The sequence below is a fragment of the Leptonychotes weddellii genome, chromosome 13 (genome assembly GCF_054177405.1).
Source record: "Leptonychotes weddellii isolate Sample4059 chromosome 13, ASM5417740v2, whole genome shotgun sequence".
Lineage (NCBI taxonomy): Eukaryota > Metazoa > Chordata > Mammalia > Carnivora > Phocidae > Leptonychotes > Leptonychotes weddellii.
Genome location: NC_138381.1, coordinates 42,036,812 through 42,055,523, shown reverse-complemented (window position 1 = coordinate 42,055,523; position 18,712 = coordinate 42,036,812). Strand labels below are relative to the sequence as shown.

The following is an 18,712-nucleotide window of genomic DNA, read 5'->3' as shown; positions in this document are numbered from 1 at the left end:
ATGTAGCAAGAAATGATGCCACATACTTTTCATTATACTAAGCCACACTACAATATCTAATCAATATAATAGTATTTGTATTAACAAAAACTTGCTAGTTTTTGGGGGTTTTTTAAGATTTATTTTATTTACTTTAGAGAGGGAGAGAGAAACCAGGGGTGGGGGAGGGGGAGAGGGAGATAATCTTCAAGCAGACTCCCCACTGAGCACGGGGCCCCATTCCAGGGCTCAGTCCCATGACGCATGAGATCATGACCTGCGCCAAAACCAAGAGTCAGACGCTTAACGAACTGAGCCACCCAGGTGCCCAAAGCTTGTCAGTTTTAAACCGGTGTTCACAAGAAGAAAGCTATCACTATTTAGTTGTGAGGCACCAGCTTAAGCTCTGCCTATGAGGGACCACAAGCAAAAGTTAAGGCAAAGCATGGTTCTTTGCTTTTTTGCAAGGGCTGAGGCAAATGAACTGCAAAGGGCCGGCAGTTCCCTTGAGAAAGGAAGCAATGGGAGGAGGGAAAAATAAACTAAGGTGAGGAGGAGGGGCTGCATTCCCTTGTGCTGCTTGATAACCATACTATCACTTCAGGCTGAGGGACAAAATAGTATCAATAACTCCAAAAGAAGTTTCCCATAGATTTCCACAGGCCAAAGAGGATGATACCTCAGGTATCAAAAAGTAATTGTTACATTTAGAAGACTGTATCTTTTCTCCCAACACAGACAGGTGCCTTGGAAAAACAAAAGGAAAACACAAACCTAGAGGCTAAGGCTTGTGCCCTAAAAATAAAGTCCTGGGGAAGGAAGAAAAGCAAAAGGTTAGTGAGCGTGGGGGGTGGGGTGCTAATTATAGGGAGCATACATTCAGAATAATAGGAGGAGCAAAAGAGCAATTCAAATATTAGCTCTCAGATAAAATTTCAGAGCTTTCTTTTTGAATTCATGATAATATATAATATTTAATATAAAATAATTAAACCAGATCGTATAGACACAGAACACTGCTTTCTGATGACCATTATAAAACAGGGTGAAAAGCAAATACTTTGCATAGAAAATAAAATTACATATGAGAAATCGTAAGCACATGACAGATTTGACAGATTTGTTTTCAAAAAGATTACAAAAGCATTCTCAACTGTCAACCTCATAATTTAATTATGATGGGGAATTTTTTAATAAATTAAACTATAAGACTTAAGCTGAAAGCCAACTTCGGTAAGAAAAATATACACTTCAAATAATTCGTAAATTAAACGGAAAAATGTTTTCTTGATACAACAAAAAAATACATCTTAGTGTTTGAACGTGTAAAAGTGTTTCTAAAAGAATACTTCTTTTAAATCATTCTAACAATGATAACCTTCTCTATAGAAAGTCTATTTTGTAAGAGTGATAGATATAGGTAAATTGGTAGTTGCTTTTGCTTTTATTTTCTGTTTATAATGAGCTCCTAGTGTGCAGGAGATCTGAATATTTACCCTCTGTTCTAATATCTCCCACATCAGAAAACCAAGAGCTCTGGGGTCATTAAAATGGGCACAATTCCAAGAAAGCCACATAAGATCGACCAGCCTTCATCATGTAGGTACTGATATGAAAATGGACATTTCTCAAGACTAATTAGAATTTTTATTTGGAAAACAGTTCAGTGTACATGCCTACTGTATGCATCTTAGTATTAATTATGCATTTAAAGATTAAAGTTAATGAAGCTCATCACCCCAATCATTCTTGTCTACATTTTTATTTAGTCACCAGGGGGAGCTAATACTGCTCTGTGGGTAGGTAGAGTTGAAGAATTCGATTTTTTTAAAGAGGGAAAAATTAAATTGCTGTGGTAATAGATATCATTCAAACGATGTCCACAGTGTCCATAAGACAAACCTATCATGCATGCATGCAAAAAAAAAAAAAATTAGGTATATATCATTTTGTTGTTGTAAAACAAAGAAGTTAGAAAAAACTAAAAGCCATCAATTAGTAGAATCTTGCTGTGGTTAATACAGGACATATATAAACCTAGTCATTTATGGATGTATTCTGTCCCATTAGGGTCTTACACCATCCAGATTTTCCACATTTGTCCATTTGTTGTACTGACCCTGTTATTTTCTTGGTTTGAAGCACTACTATGATTCTACAGTCTAGCAACTAATCGTTTGCTCAAAAATATCCCATATAATTACATTATAATTAGCACTGAAACAAATGTTTCGTTATCCTTTGGCTTCAAATATTTCCTTCTGTTCCAAATATATTTTTTAGCACTTTTAATGTGTGTTCAAAGAGTTCTACCCAATAATCTACTTAAATTCATTCTACAATTCACCCAGGAGACACAATCCCTTTAAACTTTGAGAAGCTCCAGCTGGAACAAAGAGGGGAAAAGGGTTCAGAGTCTGTGGAATAATCACCTCTAATCGATCAATTTCCCCTGAAGGTAAAGCTGAAAGAAAGGAGTGAAGAGTTCCAGTCCAATTCCTTGAAGTTTAAAGGAACTAAGCCCTGAGGGCACAGTGTAGAAGGATTCTTGCCTTCCCCTCCCAAGGCCTATTAAGAGGTCATGGATTTCCGTGACATTGCTGCCATTCCCCGAAGACAAGATCCCAGCCATAGACTTCGCACAAAGAGAAAGAATGGGGAAACAGTCTACTTTTAATACTCCTTTAGCAACTCACCACTCTTTAAAGGAAGCATCCTAAGTACAGTAATGTAAAAAAAAAAAAATTAAGTGCAGTCGTGCAAAAATGTAAAAATTCAACATCTTAAGTTTTATTATGTTGAATTTCAACATAAAGAACAGGCTACATGTGGCAGAGCCCTTGTGTGCACATAACTGTATCCAAATTGCTACGCATTGCCCTGCTTGTAAGACAGACTGAATGGCTGCATAGGGCCTAGGAAATAGTTGATCTCTTTTAATTCATCTTCCCCACAAAAGAGGCCCCACTGTTGCCACATCCCAAATACATCCCTTCATTTATAATTTTTACACTTCTCCACAGGGACAAACTGACAGCTTTAATTACCATCAATGACCATCAAGGACGCAGTGGAAATTCTTGAAGATATTCTCCCATGGATTGTGTTCTTGACATTTTATTTACAATTTTTGGCAAATAAATCCTGAAACCACAGAATTAGATTATATATTCATTATCAATTGCACAACTAAGGCAAAACCATTTATCTAAAACAGTTGTGGTTCCGCAAGACATCCAAAGGTAACAATGTTTTCTACACAAACAAATAATGCTAATTTTTTCTTGGATTATATTCATTTCAAAATGCTAATTTCAAAAACCTCAAATTAATCAAGGAGCAGATAATTTGCAAGCATAGTTATAGCTAATATATGACATCCTCCAGTTAGGTTCTACTTGTAAAAAATAAAGCGAATGCACCCATTTATTTTTTATTTCTAGCACTTTCACCCTTCAGGAACTTTTCATTCATAATCGGTAGCTTTCTTGTGATGCACAAGTTATTAAAGCAGGCTGAGAATAACAACACCAATTTCAAAATGCACATCAAGAATACATAGAAATACTTCTTAAGTTACCCCCTTCAACATTCCAACTATTTAATTTTATTAAATTAATACATGTAATAACTCATTCACAGTGGGAAAACGTAACTCATCAGTACAGTCCTTTTATAAATCCCAATTACAGTGTACAGAAGCATTCAAAGATTGTCAAGAAAATGGACCAAAAATGATTATTTTACATTCAGGTTTTGATAGAGAACTTCACAAACAAATATGTCAAGAAGAGAATGATAGACTACGTATTAATATCAAAAGTTCTGTGTGAAAATAACAAAGCTTTCATAGCGGGTAATAGCTTCACTGACCCTTCCTCCAAAATCAGAAAAAGGAGTTCACTCGGCCAACGGCTCAGAGGTTGGAACCAATTAGGGAGGATTGCTTTTTCTCTGGTAAATGTATAGAATTTAGTCATGGCCCTGCCAGACCATGAAAATGACACCCTCAACCCCACCACTTCATCTAAAACTGAGAGGAGCAGAGATTAGCGAGCTGTTTTACACATGATGTAGCACACGGTAGTCAAGAACAGTGGTCTCTGAAATATAGGGTACAAATCCTAGGATAGAGAAGATGCTCTGAATATTTAGAAATCAATCAGGACACCAGCCAGAACCAAGCAGACCTTCCTGAGAGCAGGAAGATAAATAGTATCCCCATCAACCTGGGTGCCCTTGCTTTTCCAGTCCCTTCCCACGCATCAAAATAATGCAGTCTACCGAGCCCAGTGAAAGAGACTTACGGATCATATTTTTAATGTTAATTAATCTAATTTACACAAAATCCTCAAAGTTTAACAAGTGATTTTTTAAAGTCTTCTGCGAGGAAAACTGCAGGATATTGATAATGGAGCACAAGTAATCGTCAAGAAAATGGCAAATCTGGCTGCTTCCACTCCTAGTAAAAGCTGTTCGTCAGCCATTGTATAAAGGAGGGAAACAATTTAATCAGACCTGACCCAAAACTGGCAAAAAACCCTGACATTATCAGGAAAGTTATCTGAAATGTGGGCTTATATCCACCATTGATAATGATGAACCTCATTGGGAAGTGTAATAACACGCATTCGCTCTTTGGTGGTTCCGTGAGACAGAGCCAGTAAAATGAATTGTCAAAGGGTGCCTGGGTGGCTCAGTCAGTTGAGTGTCTGCCTTCGGCTCAAGTCATGATTCCAGGGTCCTAGGATCAAGCCCTGCATCGGGGTCCCTGCTCATTGGGGATTCTGCTTCTCCCTCTGCCCTCTCCCCCTGCTTGTGCTCTCTCTCTGTCAAATAAACAAATAAAATTTAAAATTAAATTTTAAAAAAATAAAATGAATTGTCAAAAAAAGTGAATCTGGACCAGGACTTCAAAACAACATAAATTTATTTTAAATACCTGTGTATTTCATCTTGACCTCAGTTTTCAATTTCTACTTTTGTGAATGTTGTATATATGTGCATCTTTGAAATGTATTGATAAGTTATGTATGACAAAGATGAATACTAAATTCTTTCTTATCAAAAAGTTTGGAAACCACTGGTCTACAAAATAAGAAGTGTGTGGAAAAGTGGCTAGGAATGGAATTGATGGAGGCCATGAAACTGCATTTTGGGGGCTTAGGGGATTTGGAGAAAAAAATAGGTTAAAAAATAAAAAATAGGGGTGCCTGGGTGGCTCAGTCGGTTAAGCGTCTGCCTTTGGCTCAGGTCATGATCTCAGGTTCCTGGGATCAAGCCCCACGTCGGGCTCCCTGCTCAGCAGGGAGTCTGCTTCTCCCTCTCCCTGGACTGTGCTTGCACACTCTCTCTTTCTCAAATAAATAAATAAAATCTTAAAAAAAAATAAAAAAATATTTTAGGTAGGAAACAAGGAATTGATCAAAATGGAGGGAAATAAAAAATAAAACATACAATGCCTTAAGCCTAATTATATAGAAATAGATAATATATAAATGATTAATAACAAAGTATGAATAAGGAATTAATACAGAAATTAATACAGAAATATGCAAATAAAAGCTATACGCCCTAAACGTAATTGATATAAACTAAAAAGTTAAAATATCACATTTATTTCAACTAATGCTTTAAAAAGGAAAACAAAAAAAGGTCTTAAAAACAGTTTCGATATGCTTCCATGAAAATAGTGCCTCATTCCATAAAATATTCAGTTTCCTTATTCCCTTTGCCAACAGAACTAGCTGTTAGAGTACTTGATTTTGGGGTGGAACCAGCCAGCCTTTAATTTACCACAACCATATAACACATGTACAATCACTTTCACTTCTTAAAAAAATTCTTTGGGAAAAAAAAAATCCAGATGTTGCAAAGTCTTCAGTTCACAAAACCTACTGAAGCTTCCAAGAAGTCTCATAATTTTTAAAATCAAATTAAGTGAACACATCATTTGATCTGATGTGCAGCATCTACTCCTCAATTCAGTTCATCTTCCTCAAAAACGTGAGCCTGTGCAGTAATAATATTTGTAACGGAGCCACAAATATGGCTAAGGTTTTAAAAATCTGGCCTACAAACATGCTCCCCCAAAGTCTGACAGCCTTGCTGTCATATGCATCTCTACTTACTCATCTTACGAAGAGTATGGCGGGCCAGAGGGTTAAGAACTAATACAATGCTATTCAGGTTTTTCTGCATTTACACCCAGGCAATTCACATTAATGATGTGAAAGAACACTTAACAGACAACTCAAGTTTGCAAATTAGCAGGAAAGAAGAGAAAAATGACTCAGAAAAAGCATACAGTATTACCAAATGCACTTTACACATTTATCCTGTTAAGTGTAGCTTAGTTTTGATGATTTACAATGCTGGTTTGTACTCAGTTTTGTAAGCATAATAAAGTCTCCGTAATCTCAGCCTTCCCCATAGCACCCTGCTATTAAATCTTTGCTGAGAAGTGTGATGAGACCCCTCTGGCTTCCAGCCCTCCCCACCCCCTGAGGGAATTGGCAAGAAATGATAGGGTTTGTGGATTAGTAAAATGAGAGGTTCTCTGTGCTTTTCCTTCTTTAAATATATATTTTGATAATCTGTCTTCTGCATCAGAGTCCCAACAGCATTAGACTGTTGATTGTCCTCCCTTCCCAGCCTCCAGGAAAAAGAGAGCAAGGCTGGGGCAGGACAGGTGGTTTCTATCTACTGCTACAATTGAAAAGTGGGATTTAATTTTTTTTTCTTTCCCCCTTCCCTTTATTCGTTCAAGCAGGGATGATACATAACTTACTTACACATGTTGGATTGCAAACGAGAAGAAAATTGCACCATGAGACAAAAAAGAAAGAACTCCTCTTGATGGGAGCTCCTTCATCCCTACCTATCCTTAGGGACTGTTTTGTTTCCTAGATCAGGGTGCTTGTCCAGAATAGTGCTCACATTCCAGAACACCTCTCAGTGATGAATTATGTGTATGATCCCTTAGAACTCTAGGTCCCCAGTGGCTGAGTTCAGTCGAGGTTACTAATATCTACTCATGAACTGATCTGGGGCATACTTAATCCACATGATGAGTTTCAAATCTGGGTCTAGAATTGGTCACCTTGCTCCATATTTGAACTTCATCTTCTAAGGCTCGGTCTACTCTGGGGTCACTCGGCAAGGCTATAGGAGGATTTCAAGACTTTTAACACAGAGTGAATCAGTTTTCATCTAGGCAGGCTCCCCAAGGAATGTGCCTCACCCTTGGGGATGAAAGTCACCAAAGGAACAAATCTCAAGTTACCTAGAAACCCTCAGCTGCAGGATGGAAATAATCTGAAAACAGGGTATCTACCAGTTCTCTGACAATTGAACTACCCTCAGTAACTCCCGCAAGTGTCAATCCATAGAATACCTCAGTTTTCTGTTATTTTACAAATCAACAAGTTTTAAGAGTTCTTTCTCTCCTAATTCTACTCTACAGTTAACCCATCAGAACATTACTCAGAATTCTCTCTTTCTTCATGTAAATTGTTGACCAAAAAGTCTTCAGGTTTATGGTATAGCCAGGGAGGCCTACACATGTAAGTAAAGACTTCAAGGCTAATAGAAGGGAAGCCACAAGGAGCAAGGAAAAAATGAAGGAAGCAGAGAGAGACTGTAAACCAAGGAGAAAGGAAGCAGAGAAATAGGGACAATAAAAAAAATGAAGAGTCTTTAAGAAAGGACAGGAATCTGAGGGAATGAGCAAGGATACAAATGGGGCCAGATGAAGTTAAAAGACAAAGAAAGTGAAAAAGAACAGTGAGAGAAAGAGTAAATTAAGAGGGGAAAATAAAACTAGAAATACCCTCTTTGCTAAACTAACACTTTGTCCATCAAGGAGAAAAGAAAAAAAAAAAAGAAGCAGCAGCAGCAGCAAGTAGCACCACCAGGAAAAGAGTTAACTCAAGAAGCAGGAAACATGAATTGGAAGAGCTGGATGTCCCAACTTATATTAAAATGATTTAATCAAAGAAGAAGGTAAAAGCATCACATTACTTTTTTTTTTTTAAAGATTTTATTTATTTATTTGACAGAGAGAGTCACAGCGAGAGAGGGAACACAAGCAGGGGGAGTGGCAGAGGGAGAAGCAGGCTTCCCGCGGAGCAGGGAGCCCGACGCGGGGCTCGATCCCAGGACTCTGGGATCATGACCCGAGCCGAAGGCAGACGCCTAACGACTGAGCCACCCAGGCACCCCCCCCATTACTTTTTTTAATTAAAATACTTCCAAGGATCTTTAATCTTTTTCAGATTAGTCTGAAGGGTACTCTTAGCCAACTCAAGTTTCAACTTCAACACCTTCAACAAATGTGAATGATTGCTGATTTCATTTCTCCCCCTTTTCTCTCTCTCTCTAATCCTCCACTTTTGCTTTTCCTCGTCAATCCTCCACCCTCCCAGAGAAATCATCCTGAAACAACAGCAAACAGGACCAAGTCTTATCAGATTTACCTTTCCTAAAATGTGTTTGATTGTCACAAATAAGCCTCTGTTTTCCTACCTTTGATTAAAATGTTGTGGTATGTGAGCAGAGACTAGATTCCCTACTTTTAGAAAGCTTAAGATCAAAATAAACCAAATATTTTATTAGGGTGAGCGTTTTTTCATTTTTGAAGAAAAACAATACTTAACCCATAAATATCTTCACCATACCATGTGCTGAAAATTGAGCATTTTCTGCACTGATTATTAAAGTTGTATAATCTGTAAAGGAATATGTATTGTATAATATATAAAGTTGTAAAGGAATAGTATCTTTTGCTTCTATTCTATTTCATAAAGCTGAACATAAGGATAACTATGTGGCAGAAACTCAATAAAAAATAAACACTAAATAGAATTTAAGGCTTGTTTAACAACCCACTCTCACCTAAGGTAAGATTCCTTGCTAGCATAGTATATACTAGCCATGTCAGTCAAGTCACTATGTCTTTATTCTAACAGTAGTGATGATTCTACATGAGTAAAGCTCCTTTTAAATCACCAGGTATTCCACTGAAAACAGAATCATACTAACTGTCTTGCATTTAATGGGACTTTCCAAAAATTATGCATTCTAAGGGATAAAAAATGCATCACATGAAGTCAATTAAATGTATATGAGCTAGAAAATGCAAATAAACCCAATACACACCCAATAGAATGCTAAAATTAAAAAGACTGACAACACAAATGTTAGCTAGGAAGCACAACTGGAACTCTCAGACATTGCTGGTAAGAGTGTAAAATGGTGCAACCACTTTGGGAAAAGGTTCAGAAGTTTTTCAAGTCAAACATATCCCACCACCCCTCTCCCACAACTCAGCAATTCTATCCCTACTTGCTAAATCAAGAAAAATAAAACATATGTCCACATTAAGACCTACATAGGAAGGTTCACAACTTTATTCATAAAAACCAAAAACTAAAAATAACTAAAATGTCTAGCAATGGGAGTATGGAAATAAATTATGATATATTCATATTATGGAATACTACTCAGCAATAAAAAAGAACACATTACTCATATATACAACATGGATGAATCTCACAGACATTATACTGAACAAAAGAAGCTGAACTCAAAAAAAAGAGTACATACTGTGTGATTCACTTACAAGAAGTTCTAAAACTAATCTGTGGTTAAACAACTTAAAAGCTAGTTATTTCTGGTGGAGCATTATTGATCAGAAAGGGGTACTAGAGAAATTTCTAGGATGCAGGAAATTATCTCAAGAGGGATGTGGGTCATGTGGGTATATGTGTTTTGTCAAAATTCATCAAATTGTACACTTATGATTTATAAATTTCACTGTATGTAGATGTTACATTAAAATTACAGCACTAATAAACAACTGTGAAACTAGTTAGTTGGTCTGCTTATCATGGTGATATGAGTAAGCAACTTTGAAATGGCTTAAGGTATATTCTAGACTCAAGCAAATGAGCAAACATGTTGAGGATGATGAAGCTAGGTTTCTCACTGCCAAAGACTGTAGTAATAAATATGGAGAGGAACCTGGGATGAACCTGAAGTGTTGGACTGAATTAGAAGCATCAATATGAACACATGATTCTTATGTGTATATTATATTAAATTTACATATACACTTCCTAATTCTGTCTGCTGGAAGGCTCTATAATCAATGATATACCTACAGCAATGAGCACAACTAGTGCCCATATCTTGGTTTCTAAATACCTTTCTTCTTAAAAGAATGAGGGCTCCTTGGAAAAAAAAGGCTGATTACGGGACTGGGACAAGAATATGATGAGCCTGGGGCATTTGTGTGCAGCCGAAACTAAGGTAAGTCCTCAAATAATGATGAAGACATATGAAACCAACACAAGATCCAGTTTGAAGGGATTCCCATTGGCTAAATCTCAGGCAATCTGAGCATCAAAATAATGACAGTAATAAATTATGATCACTGAGTAAAATAAAATCCAAAAGCCCATAGTGATACAAATAAACAGATGAGTGAATGAATAAGAAAGGAAATTGTGGTAGAAGGCTAATAACTACAAAAATTTATAGAGTTAAAATGGATGTTTTATGAGGATGAGGATATTTATATGAGGTCAAAGCATCTTCCCACAAATGATTTATTACTTACAAAGGAAAAATAGTAACTTTATACTGGAGAAAGTTGGTGGGCACCACCTTGAAGAAGTATTCAATGTTAACATCATCAACATGAGGACAAATCAGCATCACATGCTTCTAGACCTAATGCACTGCGAAGAGCACAGCATCATTTTGATGGTGTTCCTGCCACAGAATGATGTAACTCGAATGTAATCACAAAGAAACAAACCCAAATACAGACATTCTAGAAAGTAGCTGACAGATACTCTCCAAAAATGTCATGGTCAAGAAAGACAAAGAAAGGCTGAGAGATCTTTCCAGGTAAAAAGAACAAAAGAGACATGACAAATAAATGTTGTACATGGTCCTGAATCCTAGACAAGAAAAAAAAAGCTATAAAGGACATTATTGAAACAACTATTCAAATTTAAATATTGATCATGGATTAGATAATAATATTCTATGGTATTAAATGTGAGCTTTCCTGATTTCAAGAAGTATGCTGTGGTCATGTGAGAGAATATTTGTTCTTAGGAAATACATAAGATATATTTAGAAGGGTATGATGTCACCAATCTTCTCTCAAATGATTAAGAAAAAATTAACGAAAGATAAAGAATGATAAATAAATGGGGTGAAATGTAAATAATCATTGAGTCAGTGAATGAGGTAAATAGTGATGGGCATTCTATGGATTACTTTTGTAATTTTTCGTTAAGTTTGGCACTATGACAAAATAAAAGTTATTAAAAATCCTAAAAACCACAAAAAATATGTATTATGGCCAATACTTATATATGCAACATCAATGCTCAAACTTAAGTTCCAACCAAGAGTAATGGGTTTTCTGAAAGAAAGAAGATTCTATGGCCTTAGTCACTGTAATCCCTTCTTGAAGAGCCACAGTGCACTTTAATAAAGAAGCCTATTTAATTGGACTTAATCAACATTTCCACAAAAATCTGTTCAGAAACCCTGACTAAAATGGAACACCTTTTAAAATCTTACAAAAATATCAATATTCTATGGAAAACAGTTGGAGAATCATTTGTTTACTAAATATGTTTCCTATACATGGGTAATTGAAGAAAGATTTGTGCTGGGAAACAAAGAGAGAGAAAGAAAGAGAGAGTTACAGACACATGCACACAGCCAGAGAATATCAGCTTCAAATAGCAAGAGAAAAATTACATGAATCTAAAAAAATATATCTACCTAAAATGTCCCACTCAAGCTGATATAGTCTGTTCTTATAGGATGTTTCTCAAGAGGATAGAAATTTGGCAAACTGAGTTTTAGTTTTATTCAACCATTAAACTGAACATGTCGTCATGCTAATTGTTATTTTAAGTCGGATCCATCCCATGAACTGCATAGCAGAATAGCGTCCATGCCTTTGTGGGAATCTACTGTGGGCCAGGCACTGTTCAAGGCTCAGAGAATATGATAACAAATAAGACACAGTTCCTGCCATCCATGAGCTCGCAGTCTAAAGAGGGACAGGGAGAAGTGAACACATGTAGTGGAAACTGTGAGATGCAATAGGCAGAGAACTTTGTGGGAACACAAAAAGGCACCAAACTCAGGCAGAGAGGCATCAAGGAAAGTTCCCCCGAGGAAGTGATATTTACATCAAAATAAGTTAACACACACTACATTTCTTTGAAAAAATATTGACAAAGGTTTTTTTTTAACTTTATTTTAACCATCATGTTAGATTCTGAACCCCCATGGCATCACTATAGTTAGAAAAAGAGAAAGAGAGAGAGAGAGAGAGAAAGAGAGAAAGAAAGAAAGAAAGAAAAGAAGGAAGGAAGAGAGAGAAAGAAAGAAAGAAAAAAGGGAGAAAGAAGAAGGAAGGGAGAGAAAGAGAAAGAAAGAAGAAAGAAAGAAAAAAGGAAGGAAGAGAGAGAACGAGAAAGAAAGAGAGAGAGAAGAAGGAAGGAAGGAAGGAAAAGAAAGAAAGAGGAAGGAAGGAAGGAAAAGAAAGAAAGAGAGAGGAAGGAAGGAAGGAAAAGAAAGAAAGAGAGAGAGAGGAAGGAAGGAAAAGAAAGAAAGAGAGAGAGGAAGGAAGGAAGGAAAAGAAAGAAAGAGAGAGAGGAAGGAAGGAAGGAAAAGAAAGAAAGAGAGAGAGGAAGGAAGAGAGAGAAAGAAAGAAAGAAAGAGAAGGAAGGAAGAGAGAGAAAGAGAAAGAAAGACAGAAAGAAAGAAAGAAAGAAAGGAAGGAAGGAAGGAAGAAAAAGAAAAAGAAAGGAAGGAAGAAAGAAAGAAAGACCCACTAGCTATTAAAATCTAGGTACAGTTCATAATCTAAGGACTGTGATGCTGAGTTTGCCACAAACGGCCATCTTAGAATCCTTCCGAAAGCACTTCTAGACTCACCCATGTGTTCAAGTGTGGGAGTAAAACAACTGGGAGAGCAAGAGAAAAAAAAAAACAGTATGAACTGAAAAAATGAGAAATAGAACAGTACTCGAAGACAAGACGTGGTAAGTATTGTTTACCTGTCAACTGACATTGATTAATCTTGTGTTCGGTAATGTCGCTCAGTGACTCGAACACCTGGAGGCAGCTGTCACAGCTGTGCACGGCCTCGTCTTCCAGCTCCTCTCCGTCCTCCGGCCTCTTCTTACAGCCTAGCGCCTCTCCATCTTCAGTCTTGTCTTCAAGTTTACAGCTGGGGTCTGAAAGAAAATCAAGACTGTAAGTGCGGGGTTTAAAGACAGGTTCTTTTCAAGTAACGTTTAATCTTCTTGCTACCAAAAACAGAAGCACCATTTTCCTCAAAGCTGTAGAAGGAAGGCTCCGTGGCAGATTTTATTCCAGAGGAACCAAAAGCGAGTCTTGCCTAAGATGTGTCACTTCAGGATGGCTGACGCTTTTCCTTTCCACCGCCACGTGGGCCTTTTTTTTTCATCGCTTCCTTCAAATAATTCATCTGTCCACTCTTAAGGTGAACTTTGATATTTTTCATAGCCTTTTAGGGGGTTTTGCTTAAAAGGTAGAGAAATCAGTTTTAAAATTAAAGTCTCCGATGTAAAGGAAAAGAACCACTGTGCGTAAGAATGAATTCCCTTTCTGCTAAATATACTGTTTCACAGGAAATTACCCGAATTAGCCAAAAGTCTAGAATAAGCTAAGCTAATTACCATAGGCACGAAATTGACCTTTACTTACAAACTGGTCAAAACACACAGTTACCCCATTATTTGTTAGACAGCGATAGCCAAATAAGCTCTACCACACAGCAAAACATTCTTACAAACACGGATTCAAGTGTAAATATATTGGCACGTCTCTTGTTTTCAAACAAGTAATCATCAAAAAAAGCAATAATATACAAAGAGCAATTATAAATTATAATCAAGTCAACGACTTAAATTGCATTACCAATGTCAAAAAGCTAAGGTGGCGGGAAAACTAAAAATAGTTCTATTCTACCCCTAAGAATGATACACAAATAGCAAGGGGGAATGAGAGAGTAAAACACATGTAACATTTTTACTTAGAGCTCTATACATACTTTAGATACTTCTTGATTCTATGTGTGGTCCTTTGACTCATTTTAGCGATGCCCCCAGACATCCTGGTGCCATCCCTCCTCTTTACAGGAAAGCAAAAGTGGGGAAGGAAGAGAAAGACAGAATATGCCTCTTTAGGGGAAATTGGGTAATATAATCTGTGACATAATTTATGGGACATTAATTTCTAATGGCAAAATGTCCTCCAAAGTCAGAAATAAATTATGTCTCAAAATACAGTCAATAAAATGGTTATCAAAGAGTTGTATCAAGATACCTAAGAAATATGTAATGCATTATCTGTAGTCAATTTTTTTTAATATGGGAAGATAAAAATTTGAAATGTTAAAATCAGGAATTCACAGAACCAAAATTAGCCCAGATGTCGTAGAAAAATCTGTAAGTGCCACCACACTACCATCCTCCTGTCTGGAAATGCTCTCTGCTGCCCGGCATGTAACACGCTTCTACGAACCCTCCTTCTTACAAGTCACTATGGTCCCTTTTTTGCTGGCAGTTGTTCTAAAGCCTTTCTTCGCGTCTGCAATAAACTTAACTCTGTCACCACCCTTCAGATGATTCACGTGTGCCAGAATCAACTTACATTTCAACATATATAATAATCTCTTGGGCTCATGAACAGAGCAGAGTTCTCATCTCAAAGAACAAGTATTTTGTTTGTTTATTTGTTTTTAAAGAACACAGTGTTTAAGTGAATTGGTAATTTGGGTTGATTTGCCATCTGGAAAATTATTATCTCAATGCTCTACACAGTGCCCATTTCAATAGACTGGGGTTTTGACTGCTCATTCCTGGGGGAGTAATCACAGGATCTTTTTTGTGTGTCTTGTACTTTGCCCAGCACAGCACTGTGTCCAGGTGAGTGCTTAGTAAATATTATTTAGTGATGATAAAAAGGGAGAGGAGTGAGGAGGTAGAAAAAATGTGCATAAAAAGTCCTTTAACTGGTATTTTTTCTATAAAGAGGAACAGATCAGGTACCACACCAAATTAAAAAGTACCTACATGCCTACATTTCCCAAAATTGACGCGATGATCCATCACATTTGACTTTGCTGGTTTCAGATATTTCACACACCACAACAAATAGGTGGTGGTTCAAAGATCTCCAACAAACTAAAACTAAGTGGTAAAATACTGCCAAATTAGAGAGAAAGTCCGGAAAATAAATAACTGTCCCAATTACGGCAAACTGGCCCTCACACCACTAAGTACTTGTTGGAAGGCAGTATGCACACACTGAATATTCTCCATTGTTTAGCATGAGATTCCAGTTTCTCATAAAACTGATAGCACTGAGGGAAATGTGGGTGCTAAGTCTGAATTTTAATACGATTATTTAAATGCTATGCATCAAGTTTGCAGGCCTGTTTGTTTTTAAATAAGAAGACACTCTGAATACTTTAAGTAGTACGCAGAGAAAAATGATAAAAACTCGCCTTCCCTATTATTCAAGAATATGGACACTTTACACGAATCCAGTATCAAAAATATCAAACAAATAGGCATGCATTCATGATGCTTGAGCTCTTAAAAGCTAAAGAATGACTCCGGTCCGTGCTTCTGACACTGTGGCTAGTTATTAAAATAAGGGTCAGTTTAAGACTAATAAAAAATGTTTTTGCTTCCACTTCTGCATTTACAGATAGAACCCTTTAGGGACTGAAGTCAGTCAAGCTTATTCACTTCTGCTGCAACTTTAGGATGCATGCTCCAGCCAACTGGCGAATTTGTTTTTAGGTCACCACTTAAGAGGGACCCTCTGGGGGGGTAGGTGCCATTATAGTCTACGATGCCTTGGCGTAACGAGTGCTAGAATCTCAGTCTCTCTCTCTCTCTCTGTGAGTAGATTTTTTTCCCAACCTCCACTTTCATGAAGAATTATTTCTCACCCATTCAAAAGATGTTTATTTGTGTTAGGGGGCTCGGCTCCTAGAGTCAGTTGATGTAAGGAAGACTCTGGAAAGCTTACATTGTCGACCATTTCTTTCCCACAGGTGGCTACACTTCAGTAATTGCACATGGCCTCAGTTATGTAGTTTTTATAAAGTCCTTTGAGATCCAATCATAAAAAATAATTGTATTACTCCGCAAGCCATTCAAATCTCTGACTTCAACCTAAGGGGTTATAAATACAAGGTCCACGCCTGCAAGGACTGCCCTGCTCCCAACACCACTTCAAGAAGGACAACTGTTCTTTCAACTCAAGTTGTGCTCCAAACTCCCCTGAAGGGCAGTATTTTTAAATATCCACAGCTCCCCTGCACTAGAACTGCAAACCCCATCCCAGCTGCAGACACCACTCTCTGTCCTTTGACCTAAAGGATGCCACTCAGACATGTGACGTCCATCACTACTGAGCTCACCTGCAGCTCATCCCTTCAAAAGGTTGCTATGAAGCCCCGCATTTATAGCGTCCTAACCTGGGTAAAAGACTTAATTTTGGAACAAAGACACAATTATTATTACAAAAAATAAATGGCAGCTCTCTGTTTCCAATTTTGTTAACTTTACTTACAAATGGAAATTTAAAAGAAGTATGTTTTTCCCCGTATTATGTTCTCTGGCAGGTGGTGCTTTCCTTCTCATCCTCCCCTTCATAGGGTTGTTATTGCTATAACTTGGTTTAATAAAATTTCAACTTTGGGGAAAATGAAAAATTGCACTGGCTTAAAAGTGTTGGAGGCAATAAACCCATGGACTTCAATTAATTTCAAGTGTGGGATCAGTTTAAGGCCAACCAGCAGAAATTCTATTCTGTCCATGTAAAAATGAGGTTTCACCACATTTACTTTTTATAACCTATATAAAAGTCAAGTCAAAGTAATGAATATCTAAAAGCTATCTCAGTGGACTGGCAAAGACTATCTGTATTCTTGAAACTCATCTTACATATTTCTCTCTGTGCAACAAAGATCCCATGCCTGATCAAAGCTAAAATGTCAAACCACTGAGAAAACAGCCCAATTTCCAACCCATTTCACTGCCTAGAAATGGACCTCCTTCCAAGCCACTTTTGCATGGAAAAGCACTGGCAAAAGAAAGAAAAACTAAGAGATCATGTGGTTATAATTATTACCAGGCAAGGAATATTTCTGCAGCTCAGTGGTAAAGTAAAACTCTGTCGCTCCCTGCTCCCACTAGTGTCCATCGCAAAACAACTGCCTCATTAAATCTCTGCAGTAAGATTAATATGCCGTAGCTGCACTACATTTATAACTTGGTACTCTATAAAAAGCACATTTAATGGTAAGAGCCAGAGCCTAGATACAAAGTATTACTATAAAAACTTCTGGCAGCCAGTACACAGTGCAGGCCCTCTGTCCTTCTTGCAGGAGATAGAAATGAGGCTTTTCCTGGTTAATTCCAAGCACGAAGCTCTACCTTACAAACCCGAATCAGTTTTATGAGAGTGGCAGAAACACAAGATTCTGAAGATGATATAAATATGAATGCAAGAAGATTACTTAACAACTAAGATTGGCAAGAGATGAATGAACCCAAAATACTCCACTTACACACACACGCAAACTTAAAACATGACCATTTCCTAACAGTCTGTTCTCAGGTCATAGCCAGCTTTTCACCAAATTAAACAACCATGGCATGAATTACTCAATCTTAACTCAACCCACATAGTGCCAGTAAGTTCAAGAAATCGCCAACTAAAAAGTGCATACTGTCTTAAAAGAACCAAAAAACAAAAACAGACACTTCTTGACTTCATTGTGATGACGCGACCTCCTGGATCTTAATTACCTAAGACTATAAAAAAAGTAAATGTTCGAGAAAAAGTGGGCCCAACACTACGCTACTAGTGGACTAGTAAAAATATAATGATTTTGTTACTTGAGAAAGCTGCCTCAGTTTTCTTCCAAGGATTTTGTCTAAAAATAAAAAAAGCATTATAACTCAGTGTCTTATTCTCAGAAATCCTATGATGAATAAGTAAACAAATACTTTATACAAATGTAACTCACACTCAAATCCCCCAAATCACTACAAATGATGAACCCCAGGTTGACAGCCATCTTGTGTCAAATAATCATTAATTGTCTAATGTTGTTTTTAAAGTTCACATCTGTATGTACAGCTAGCTCTAGGGTTTACTGGCATGGTTGCAAGTCCCATGCCTAAAAAGAAAAATCAAATGTTATCTGTTTAAGGCAAATCATGTCCAAAATCATTCCTCTCGTACAAGGGGGTTCAAACTGCATTCACTGATGTATCTTGATACTTTTTAAGAACAGAGGAAAAGTTACCTTCAGGCTATAAAGAGTTAAACCAGGGAGCAGAAAGCCTTCCTAGTTTTCAAAAACCAAAGGGCGGGATCATTATTTTGTGCTTTCTGGGCTCTAGCTATGCATTCTAACTTGAAATCCCATAAGATGAAAACAGATTTAGGGAAAATAAATCGCACACTGTTATAAAATGGCAAGCAGGCTCTAATGAAGGAATGCAGCATTACCACACTGTGCAGCCGTCTGGCCCACACCCGCCTGCTAGTCTGCTGCCTCATTTTTTTCTACTGTCAAGAAAAGGTAAACAAACAAAACAAAACAAAAACAAAAGCAACCAGTGCGGGGGCAAAGGATGCA

The 18,712-nt window shown here is 37.3% G+C and overlaps 1 protein-coding gene across 7 annotated transcripts in view; it reads right to left on the bottom strand.

Annotated features, from left to right (window-relative positions):
- ZNF521 (zinc finger protein 521) overlaps window positions 1–18,712 on the bottom strand; it is a 273,304-nt gene that overhangs the window by 232,214 nt on the left and 22,378 nt on the right. For 6 of the 7 annotated variants that reach the window (XR_014139650.1, XR_014139651.1, XM_081801473.1 and 3 more), the window contains one exon: window positions 13,077–13,256. Coding sequence is in view for 4 of the 7 variants with exons in the window: in XM_081801469.1 (XP_081657595.1) it covers window positions 13,077–13,256 (180 nt within the window). In the remaining 3 variants the exon portion in view is untranslated. The remainder of the gene's footprint in view (window positions 1–13,076; window positions 13,257–18,712) is intronic. The other variant, XM_081801471.1, reaches the window with a different exon arrangement.